The sequence below is a fragment of the Oppia nitens genome, unplaced genomic scaffold (genome assembly GCF_028296485.1).
Source record: "Oppia nitens isolate AA-2021 unplaced genomic scaffold, nextdenovo-longstitch-racon4-pilon3 scaffold1_pilon_pilon_pilon, whole genome shotgun sequence".
In the NCBI taxonomy this organism is placed as follows: Eukaryota; Metazoa; Arthropoda; class Arachnida; order Sarcoptiformes; family Oppiidae; genus Oppia; species Oppia nitens.
In genome coordinates, this window is record NW_026533199.1 from 8,261,762 (window position 1) to 8,273,807 (window position 12,046).

Genomic DNA, 12,046 nt, shown 5'->3' on the forward strand with positions numbered 1-12,046 from the left:
ACTTAATTTAAATGACTGGTATATTTTTTTGGATAATTAATATTGAAAAATGTTATTAATATTGATTGTACTGTAATAGACAAAAATAAACAGAAAACTGATTACTTACTTGTAATTTTAAATTAAAATTTTTGTATTTTTTTTTTTGTTTTACATTACATTCTTTATAATTATCACATTAATGTTTTAGTTTAAATTTATATTTAAAATTTTTTTATAATATAAATGTAAATTATTTATTAAAATGATTACCAAAATTTTTGAAAAACAGAGCATTTATTATAATATTTTCTAGATATTATTTAACTATTGTATAAAATATAAAGTATTGATATATTATTAATTAATAATTAAAAAAAATATATAACCATTTGTGCGAAAAAATAAAATAAACAAAAAAAATGTAATACTTATATAAAAATATATATAAAATATATTTTAAAAACTAAAAATTATATGATATTATTTGATAGATAATATTTATGATAATATAAGTAATTAAAAGCCTTTATTTTTTATTTAATTTCGATGTAATAGTTTCAGTGACTTTCTCGAGATGAGTAGTCAAAAAGTCGGCCTCAGATCCCAATACGGTATAGACATCAAAACGGCCGACAAAGTCCTGTAAATGGAGACACAATTAGTATAAAATAGAGACAATCAATTGGCCTAAAAAACATGACAAACCTCTCTCCTGAAGCCATAGCTATTGAGAGCTGTTTCCTGAAGCACTTGAAAGTCTTCTTCCTTTTTAAGAAGTTTGATGAGTGACACATCTGTGGTCACTTGTTTGAGTTTCTTCTTCACCACTTTACTCGAATGTGTCTGTGATATGGATTTCATTTTTTCGATATTCTTCTTCTTGTATTTGATGACCATATCTGCCCTTTCAAATGAACCTCTGATGATATCTTCGACGTCCTTTCCGTGTAAATGTTTTCCTCCGTAATGTTTCATTAGTTCAATGAGTTTAGTGATGCGCGCCTGTTCTCCCTTAATCTCCATCACATCCTTTTGGATCTGATTAATGATACGCTCCGGTATGTAAGCCTTCAGATAAGTAAATACCATTTCAAAGCGTTCATCAATATTCCAGTCTTGGTTCTGAAGACCTGTTGGATCAAACGGATCGAGTAATACCAATGCTCTAATCGGAACTTTCTTGCGGCACATTTGAATGCCAATAACGGCTCCAAATGAATGTCCGACTAAATCATAATCTCCTTCGGGCGCCAATTGTTTGAGTTTTTCTTTATAATAAATGGCAACTTTCTTGATATCCTTAATCTCTTGCATTGCTTTCATCCAATTTAATGCCACAACCGGTCGGTCTAACTCTTTAGCCAACGCTCTCAATGATTCAAAGATACCCTCAATTGGGGGCAAAAAGAATATGGGTTTTCCTGTTAACGGAATCAAACAATTTATAAAAACAATCAAAAAATTATAATTAAATTTTATAACAAAGACCTGTCTTGACTTCATTAATAAGAGTTGTTTGTTCGTTAGGGATATCAAACTTAATCTGCGAGAGATTAGCTCTGGCTTTCTTAATGTCGGCGGCGTATTGCTTAAGACTGTCTTTCTTGCCATCTCTAAACTCTTTAAGCTCACCCACAGTGATCTTCTTTATGTCAGATAATGCAAGAGAAATATCATAATCTCTTTCAAGACGTTGTTGAATCTCGACAGCAGCCATACTATCCAACCCAACGTCACCTAATGTTTCATCATTTGGTCGTTTATCAATTCCCAAATGATTACATAACTGATGAAGAACTTCATCTTCAGAAGTGCCTGACTGATGCTCGAGATCTGCTTTAACAGTGGATGCCATCACAGCATTTGGACATTGCATGAAACGGTCCAACACATCAAAGCATGAAGAGATGCGTTGTAGAAGAATACCAGCAAACAGTTTCATCATATCTGCCTTTTCGTCGGAGGCTAACAGCTGTTCAGCAACAATACCAACGTCACCAATAGGACCCCATTGAATGGAAAGGCCGGGAAGTCCTAAAATAATTAATAACAAATCATTTAATAACATTTTAGGGTTAGATTGAAACGATTGAAACAAACCTTTAGCCCTTCGAATCTCACAAATCCTTTCCATACCAGAGTTGGCGTAACCATAATTGGTTTGACCGGCGTTACCGCGACCTGAAGTCAGCGATGAAAACGCAACAAAATAATCCAATTCCGGACATTTCTTTTGTGTCACGACATCCAAGTTAAGCAAACCTTCCAGTTTTGGTTCACAACACTCTCTAAATGTTTCAGCGGTTTGGTTCTCAAGCATAGCGTCTTTCAAGACAAGGGCTAAGTTGAAGACACCGCCTACCGGTCCCTTAGTATTGGCCTCATCTATCAAAGCGTTAGTTCCCTCTAAAGTGGTTAAGTTATGCGTTGAAATTGTTATATCTATTTTATAATCTTCAATAAGTTTTCCAAACTCTTTGAATCTCTTTAAGTATAACTGTTGGTATGCATTCTTAATGCCAGTTCTTGAAGTCAATATCAACTTCTTGGCGCCTCTTAATACTGTCCAATACGCCAATTCAAGACCAAAACCACCCAAACCACCGATAATTATATATGTCTTAAAATATATAATATTTATTAATTAATTAGAAATTACTGCAACTGTAATGTAATCATACTTTGATCGGATGAAACCAAGTTCTTGTGGTTGCCTTAACCACCAATGGCTTTGGTGTTATCACAATCTGTTCCCGTTCTTCATCTCGTATTTTGATTAACACTTTGCCCACGTGTTTGCCAGTTGTCATATATCTGAAGGCTTGTTCAGACTGTTTCACATTGAATACAGTCTTCTCTATGGGCTTAACAACACCTCTTGCGATACCATCGTTAAGAAGTCGTGTTATTTCTTTCATAAATGACTGCAACTTCTTAGAAGAGGGTCCCTCACGGAAGATGCAGTCGAGACCAACGCCATGAAATGATATGTTGTTTAAAAATGCAAATAAACCTAAGTTTTTATTCATTTGCATATCATATTTGCCAATCTCTAAGAACCGTCCATTTGGTGCCAGACAACGAAGCGATGCCTAAAATGTAAAAAAAATATTTTATAAAACTTCAACACTAATATCAATCTTATCGCACCTGTAGTTTGTCTTCAGTTAGTGAATTAAGTACGACATCAACTCCTTTGCCTTTGGAAATAGTCATAAATTGTCGTTCAAATGAGACATCGTGTGAATTGCCGATGTGGTCGTCATCGATACCGAACTTGGATTTAATGAATTGACGTTTCTCTTCATTTCCAACCGTAACATACACTTCACATCCCATACTTTGACATATAAATATAGCCGCCTGTCCCACACCACCGGCACCCGAATGAATCAAAACAGACTCTCCCTCTTGAAGACTGCCTCTCATTATAAGTGCATAATAAGCTGTTGTGTACACCACGGGAACAGTGGCCGCGTCCTCTAAAGTCCAATCGTCGGGAACGTCCCACAAGTAGTCTTTGTAAGTAAGAAGTGTTGTTGCAATACCTTTAAAGGGAACCATTCCCATCACTTTCTTTCCGTTATCACTACGACGTCCTGCAAATTCCAAACCAATTATACAGTCAAAGAGTGCACCTTCAGGTCCCGGTTGTATTTTACCGGACACTAACACCACATCCTTTAGATAGTCATTAATAATGTTATTATTTGTTTATTTAATAACTTTGTTTTAACTAAATCTTACTTTAAAATTAAGGGCTGAGTAATAGACATTACAGAGAACTTCCTGTTCCTTCTTATTTTTTTCGGCCAAATTTGGGAAATACTTGTGATGTGCGTCAAACCATTTCAAACTCGACATATCTCCTCGAGTGACAACATTGAGATAAGCGTGTTCTGAGTCAATGGTCTCCTGTTCCTCCGGTAATAGTATGTGTCTCAGTGAACCCCACTTTCCATTTTTAAATATATTGCAAACTAAATCTGTTTCAAACAATTCATTGTAAGGACTTTTCTCGAAGTCCACCTCTTTATCCAATTTCTGGTCGTAATCAAAGATACAGCGAACAAAAACACCCCCCGATTCCTGACGCAAACAATTTAATAGACCAATAGTGCCGTTATATGGCGAGTCATTGGCCACAAGCCATATATTTTTAGGATCGTCTGAATCCTTGTTCTCAACCACTATCTTCTTAAGCGGTTCGACCCAATCCTCATAATTACCATTAGGTATATTCAAAACAATTGGTTTTCTTCTATCTGTCATAACTTTTCTGAAGACAGCTATGTTAGTAGTATAAGAGTCACTCTTTTTTCCGACTAATTTGAGACCGGCCTTCGGCGCCAACTCTATAAATCTGTCCAATTCTTTGACCGATAAGATTCCGTGACTTGAGTTTTGTCCTAATAATTCGTAAACAGTATTTTCTGGTGGCGTTAACTTAGATCTTCCCATTAAAAATAGGAAACCATTGAACTAAATCAATATAAATAAAAACATTAACTAAAATTATTGATAATAATAGTGTAAAAAAACAAACCTTAAGTGTATCACTTAAAGCGTGGATCTGATCTTCAAGTTTCCAAGAGTTAACAACTTTGTTTGTCATTTGATAGACCAATAAGTCAAGCGATTGGATATCTTTAATAAACTGATTTGTATTCAAATCCCATTCCAGTGTCTTCAGGTTCAATGCTTTTGTTTCTTCTGGTATATTGGATGGACAGGTATTGACAATAGTGTAATCAACATTAATAAGTCCAATACACGAGTCTTTAATTTTATTAATCAATTGATGTCCAAAAACACTTTGACTGGCATTCATCTCCAATACCTTCATCTGTGTCTTATCGGTACTATTTTCAAGAACTAAGTCTACAAACGGCCGAATAAATCGTTCACTTGTATTGACAGTATTAATCAAATCTGTGGTCAAATTATTCTCTGTCTTTTCAATGATTTCTTTGATGGCAACTTCAAGATCAACCGATTCTTTCTTGTTTTCGTCGATTACATTTTGATTTGAATCCATTTTAAGATCAACCAATTCCTTCAACAATTTCATTAGTCTCCAGTTGTCTTCTGGAATCTCTGTATATTTCTTGACCAGTGCCTCGTTGGCTGATTTATAACCATTAAGTACTGGTTTACTAACTTTAGGAGTAATTTGTGACACCTTTTCAGCCAAAGCACAGCAAACAGATATGTATTCAATGAGATTATCTTTAAATGGACTCTCAATAGCCATATCCTCGAAATGTGGTATAAAATCGTATTTCTCGAGAGTTAATCCTTGTTGTCCCGGTCTTCGCGGAACATTCACTGGAATAAAACCTTTTATTTCTAGACCTCTGGTGACAATTGATCTAAAATTCAGATCAAATGAAACGGGAAGTATAGATATTTTGTCTTCATCTTTGTTTTCGTTGTCGAGACCAATGTTAGTGATGCCTAATATCTCTGATGCCATCTTATCTTCTCCACTACCCATCGCTGCTTTAATTTGTTGTTTTACCACATAATCTGCTTCTTTAGTTTCATTCTCATCCATGTCTGGTCTAATCTCACTAATAATCTCCGTTCCTTTGATGTCTTCTTCGGTATTAATCTCATCCAAACCCTTCGCTTTATTATTTTCTCTAAAATAGAAAAATTCTGGTTTTTCTTCATTATCTTCTGTTTCTTCTTCTTTTTCTTTTTTAACTTTTTCTATGGCTTCAAACAAAACGTTTGGATCGCAACGTATGGATTGAAAGCCAATCGGTATGAATAATGTACGTATGGGTAGAGCCACGAGTGCTAAATGCATAACTGAGTCGACAAAACTAACCCAATGACCGGTCCATTTGGCTTTACCGCGTCGGCCATCACCTCTGGCCTCAACCAATCCTTGAAATTTCTGACCGTAATCATAGCCACGAATTCTTAACTCTTTATAAATGTCTTTATTGTACAAAATTTCATGCATTTTTTCGTCATCTTTGTCTTCATTAATTTCTTCGTCTAACTGATCTTGCATTTCAAGAATCGGATCTTCAGGTATCGACACTTTACCTGTACAAGCAATAGCATTGTTCTCCGAAATGGTGAAATCTCCCGTTCCTTCGAGGACTCGGATTATGAATTTAACTTCAGTTGTTTCGGATAACAGTGTCGGCCGATAAAACCTATTAACAATATTTACATTATATACACAAATAAATTTCTGTATTTAAAATATTTGATAAAATTCTATACAAACCTGACATTCTCGAAGTGCACCGGTGTCTTCATCCATGGCTGTCCTCTCATGGCAGCCAATCGTCTCCAAGCCATCATCAGATAACCTGTGGCCGGAAATATGACCCGACCGTCAACGGCGTGGTCTTTAAGGAAATTCCAATCGGCTTCGAGTAATGAGAACTTCATGACAAAGTCCGAAGCGGTCGCATAATTGTGAAACTCTGGAAACTTCTTGACCTCATAACATCTTTCGTGATCCCATTTCATCAGTGAACTGATTGATTGTGTTCCCCGACATACTGGCCATTCAACTTTTGGATAGAAATTTTCAATTGTAGGATTCAAACCTAATGTAAATAGACGTCCGATGGCCGACATAAAGAAAGTCAGATTATCTGATTCGGTGCGCTTCATGAGTCCAGTGTATGTCAGGGATGGGAAACATCTCTTGAAAATTGACTCAAAGAGTGAATGCGGCGCCACTTCTATAATATACGAGTTTTTGCCGATTTCTCTCATGCCTTCATTGAATAGCACCGGACTTATCATATTATTTGTAAAATATTCGCCTAAATTTGAAAACATATGATTAAGTAAAACAATGACACAAAATAAGACACAAATAGCAAACCTGAAGCATATTTAGCTGTTTCTGATTCCCACTGCTCTCTTGGGAAAGAAGTGGAGACCCAGCGCTCACTTCTTTGTTTAGGATTAGGAATGACTTTATTGAGTGCTTCAATCAAAGGTGCGGCCACTATATTCATGAAAGGACTGTGATATGGAAAGTCCCCGCCGGCCACTTCACGGGCGAAAATATTTTCAGTTTTCAATTGTTCGACAAACTTTGCCATATTGTCGTAAAGACCAGAAATGGTGACCGAATCGCTTCCATTATGACATGCGGCTACAATACCGTCGGGACACCGTCTCTTTGTTTCATCCCATGTCATACCAACCGCAGCCAACATTCCTTTCAATCAATTAATTGTATAATTAATAAGTTTATTAGAAATAAATTTAATTTTTAAAAAAAATGTTTACCTTTGGGTAGTTTTGAAGTTTCTACGATTTTTCCTCTCCAATAGGCTGTCAGCACAGTCTGCTCTAATGTTAGACATCCATCAGCATAAGCACAGGCGACTTCACCAAATGAGTGACCAATAATGCCAACCACTTCAATACCCAATAAACAAAATGTATCATAAAGTGCTATTTGCATGGATGTGATGGCAACAAAAGCATTGGTCGGACATTTTTTAAGGGCCGTGTCGTCATCGCTAAGCAATAGATGCCACAAATCAATACCAAACTGTTCAAGAGTTGCGGCACATTGTTTGAGTGTATCTGAGAATGTCTTAATTGGCATCAATTTTTTTGCCATTCCTGTCCATTGACTGCCCATTCCGGAGAAGCAAAGCCATACTGGATTAGGTCTGTTGGCGTCACAAATGGTGCGCTCGTATTCATATTGTTTAAGAGAACTGTTTTCATTAGACTTTTCTTTAACAATCATATATCCTCTGTACGGAAAATTTGATGAACCCTTAATTATCTGTGTTTTCATTGATTCTCCAAGAAGTGCCAAAAAGTCTTTGTGTACTTTCTTTGGATTATTTTCAATAAAATCAAAGATATAGTTAACGGCCGCTTCATTTCTTCCCGAGACATTCACCAGACGAGGAATGGGATCACAAATATTATAGGTGTCATCTGTTGCCTCTCTTTCATTGGACTTAAGCAATGCGTGTGCGTTAACACCTCCGACGCCAAAGGAGTTGACGCCAACAATACCGTTCTCGAAGGGAGTGTTTTTCATCACTGGAATCAGTGTTTTATTGACGACACACTCGATCTCAGGTTTTGGTTCTTCATAATGAAGATTAGCGGGAATGCATTTGTTTTCAAAGGCCACTATAACTTTGGCCAATGAGCACAAACCCGATGAGCCCTCGCTGTGACCTAAATTACTTTTAACGGCTCCTAAAAGTAAAGGTTCCTAAAAAACATAATATTATTATCAAATTAATAAAATTTTAAAATAAATTTATTTAAATTATGACAAACCTTTCTTTCGTGACAATAAGCGTCAGCAATAGCTTTAGCCTCCTGTGGATCGCCAACATTAGTACCGGTGCCATGAGATTCAAAGAACTTAATTTCGTTGGGATCAACGCCTGCCTCTTGATATGTCTCAATCATGAGATCTCTTTGTCTTAACCAAAATGGCGAAAACAGACCAATTGATTTGAAGCCATCTGTATTTGTCTTTGCGTGTAATACAGTGGCGTAAACACGTTTGGCATCACTTCTTTTCTGCAGAAATATTGATCCCACGGTTTCCGATCGCACAAATCCGTCGGCCTTTTTATCCCATACTTTGCATTTGCCATCCGATGCGAGTAAACCAATGGATTGATATATACCGTTAGAAAACGGGGCCTGAGTTAGATTGCCAGTGGCCACTATAGCCGCATCACAATTTCCCGTACGAATGTCTTGTAATGCATTAGTCAGGGCTACCATTGAGGCTGAACAGGCAGTGTCTATCAAAGTGCTCGGACCGTGAAAGTCAAACAAAAATGATATTCTGTTGGCGTACAGGGGTTTGGCCGACCCATACACCCAAAGTGCCGCCTCTTTTCTGCGACAGTCATTGTAGTCGTCCTGAGGTAAGCCATCCGCACAGGCTTTACATTAATGTAAAAATTTATCATTTAATATCTCAATTTATTTTTATTATTTTTATTTTTCAAATTATCAATATATTATTTATTATTAAATTATTATTATAAAAATTAAAATCTACTTAATTATACTAATTTTATACAAATTTTATATTTAAAAGCAGTATTATTATTTAAAATTTGATTTATATTTAAAAATAAATAATAATTTACTATAAACTGAATAAATATTAACTATTGTATACATAAATTGATTTTGATGTAATCTATCAATAAACTAATTGCTTTTTAATTGATTTATATTTTTATAGATTAATTTAAATATCTTTTTACATTATATACAAATTTTTTATATGCTTTAAATATTTAAACTTGTTTTACAGTACTTTAATCATTTATTTATTTATATGGAAACTTAGTAAAATTTTAAGATCAATAAAATTTAAATATCTGATTTAAAATTTAAATAAGTAATATAATAATAATATAAACTTTATAAAAACTAATATTATTTTTAAATATACACTTAAAAACAAATTTCATGACAATTAGTTATAAATATCAAAATGCGATTTAAATGATCTATTCAAAATATTTTTAAATAAAAATTATATTTTTATAAATTAGAATTTTTAGTAATTAATGTCATTTAATTGAAAAAAATTATTTAAAACAATCATTTGTCAAAAACTAATAAAAATTTAAAATTTAAAAAAATAGAATAAAATTCCATAATCTACTAATTTAGATAATAAATTATAAAAATATATTATCAATATTATTAGTAAACCCTTTGATTATATTAATAGAATAAAGTATTTTTGTGACGATAATTATTTTTAAAATTTCTAAAATATGTGGAGTTATAATTAATCTATAAATTTAGCAGTAATTGTAATACATATTTTTTTATAAACGTGGATAAAACACCTTAAGCTATGTTTTTAAAATACATGTTAATACCTATATATATATATATATATATTTCATTACTAGAAAAAGTCAAATGAGGTTATCTGAAAGCGAAGTAGACTTTAGTTTTTATGTCTATAACAACTCTCAGATCTATAACTAAATATATAATTTCTAACAATTATTAATATTCATAATTATTATACTCTATTAGTGTAAATATTGCATAATTAATATCAATATCAATATATATATATATTAAAATGAGTTAATATAAGATGCAAATATAATGTGTGTTACACTTACCGACTGTATTAATGCCAACGTAGACACCAGTTTTGGTACCTCTGAGTGACTGAGGACAGACACCGGCATCTATAATGGACTCATAAGTGGTCTCAAGCATAATGCGCGCCTGTGGGTCCATTGCATCGGCCAATAAAGTAAGTGTACTGAAATAGGATGAATCAAATTTGTCGATCTGCTTGAGTTTACCCGTACGAGAGCCCAGACCATCGTTAAAAGCTAAACAAAAATACATAGACTTGTATTGACTGATAGCAATAATAAAAAACTCTTAGACTTACCAATAGGCCATCGACGGTCATCTGCGGTAACCATATCTATATTACTGAAAAGATTGTGTGCGTACTCATCCATATTGTCGGACTCCGGGAATCGCCCGGAAATACCGCTAATAACAATATCTTCGGTAATTTCAAACTTTGGCATTGGCTTAGGTTTAGGTCTCGGATAACTGACTTGTGTATCCATTCCTGCGCCTTCAGGAATGGGTTCACCAGACATGCCATTCATATCCATTATGAGCACCTGTTTGTCCGCAAGTCTTCCTCTTTTTACTATTGGTTACTAATAATTTAGTTTTCTATTATTAGTCACAAATTGCTTGAGTACTAAATATTATTGAAACAATAATTACTTTACTATATTTAATATACAAAAGTCAAAACTAGTAATATAAAGTTTAGATTACACATATAGATAATAACCAATTAAAATAAGTTTTATAAACAATTTATAATAAATAATAATAAATCATTTATTTTAAACTTTGACATCAATAATCAATACTTTAAACAAAAAATAATATATAATAAAAACTCTGTTTTTCTTTTTAAAAAATATTAATTATTATTAAACTCTTGAAAATATCACTACTATTCAGCAAAACTATTGATGAAGAAATAGATGTTTCTTAGAGAGCGATAAAAGTGAAAGTGGTTGTGATATTCAGATAACTGTCCGTTTTTAGGGCTCTCCTCTCACTTTCCAAATGCTATGTCTGTTCGTTACGAAACACTATTGCAAAGACGGAAAGTCATACAAATCCAGTTGTACTGAATTATACTAAACCATAGTTTACAACCATTAATAAGCTAATGGTTGGGCTCTAATCTTACTGTTTTCACTCATTTTTTTTATCTAATAAATTAATTATGAATTTTTGTTTCAACTTAAAAATTAATATATAACATATAATAAACTAGAATAATTAATTTATTCTAAAATTACCTGATCGTTACAGTTTTAAAATAAGTTAATTAGCTTTACTTGTGAATTATAAATAAATTATAAAAAATTATATTTTAAAAATTATACTAGTTTTAGTATAATGGCTTTTAAGTAATTCATAAAATATTTTTATATAAGTTATTTAATAAATTTTATATAAATATATATTTTTATATTTTAATATTTGTAAATATTTTTGACAATTTTAAAAATTATGAAAATTAATTAATTAGTGTATTATAATCAAATGACTTTGTAATTTTATATTATAATAAAAATTGTATAAATTAATTATATTCAATATATATGTTTAATATTACAAACAATATTATTATATAATAATAGTAATAAATAGATATATTTTTTTATAGATTTACAAAAAAAAATTCACGACAACTAATATCAAGGATTTGAATAAATTAAAATATTGATGACGTGAGGGTAAACATATACAGAATGCAAAGTATACCTAATAACAGGTCATAAAATTTTGATCCAAATTTTTTTCACAAGAAATTCAATAAATTTTCATAAAATTATCTACAAATGAATAAAATTATGGACACATTTTCACAGATATTTGTCGATAGAGTTCATTGCAAACAATATTATTTACTATAATTCAATGAATAGACTATTAAAAATAAAAAATGCAGAAATATATTAATATACAAGTGTAACATTTTACTATAGAAAACATACTG

At 32.6% G+C, this 12,046-nt stretch overlaps 1 protein-coding gene across 1 annotated transcript; it reads right to left on the minus strand.

Moving 5' to 3' along the window:
* Nucleotides 1–508: 508 nt before the first annotated feature.
* LOC128966519 (fatty acid synthase-like) lies at nucleotides 509–10,631 on the minus strand. Its single transcript, XM_054313369.1, has 15 exons — nucleotides 10,397–10,631; nucleotides 10,116–10,334; nucleotides 8,278–8,900; nucleotides 7,255–8,209; nucleotides 6,842–7,183; nucleotides 6,230–6,779; nucleotides 5,473–6,155; nucleotides 4,529–5,403; nucleotides 3,730–4,464; nucleotides 3,133–3,663; nucleotides 2,664–3,074; nucleotides 2,083–2,602; nucleotides 1,471–2,016; nucleotides 688–1,403; nucleotides 509–622 (listed from the first exon to the last, which is right to left on the minus strand). Exons 1-15 carry the CDS (start codon nucleotides 10,629–10,631, stop codon nucleotides 509–511), a joined length of 8,055 nt encoding a protein of 2,684 aa, XP_054169344.1.
* Nucleotides 10,632–12,046: the final 1,415 nt, after the last annotated feature.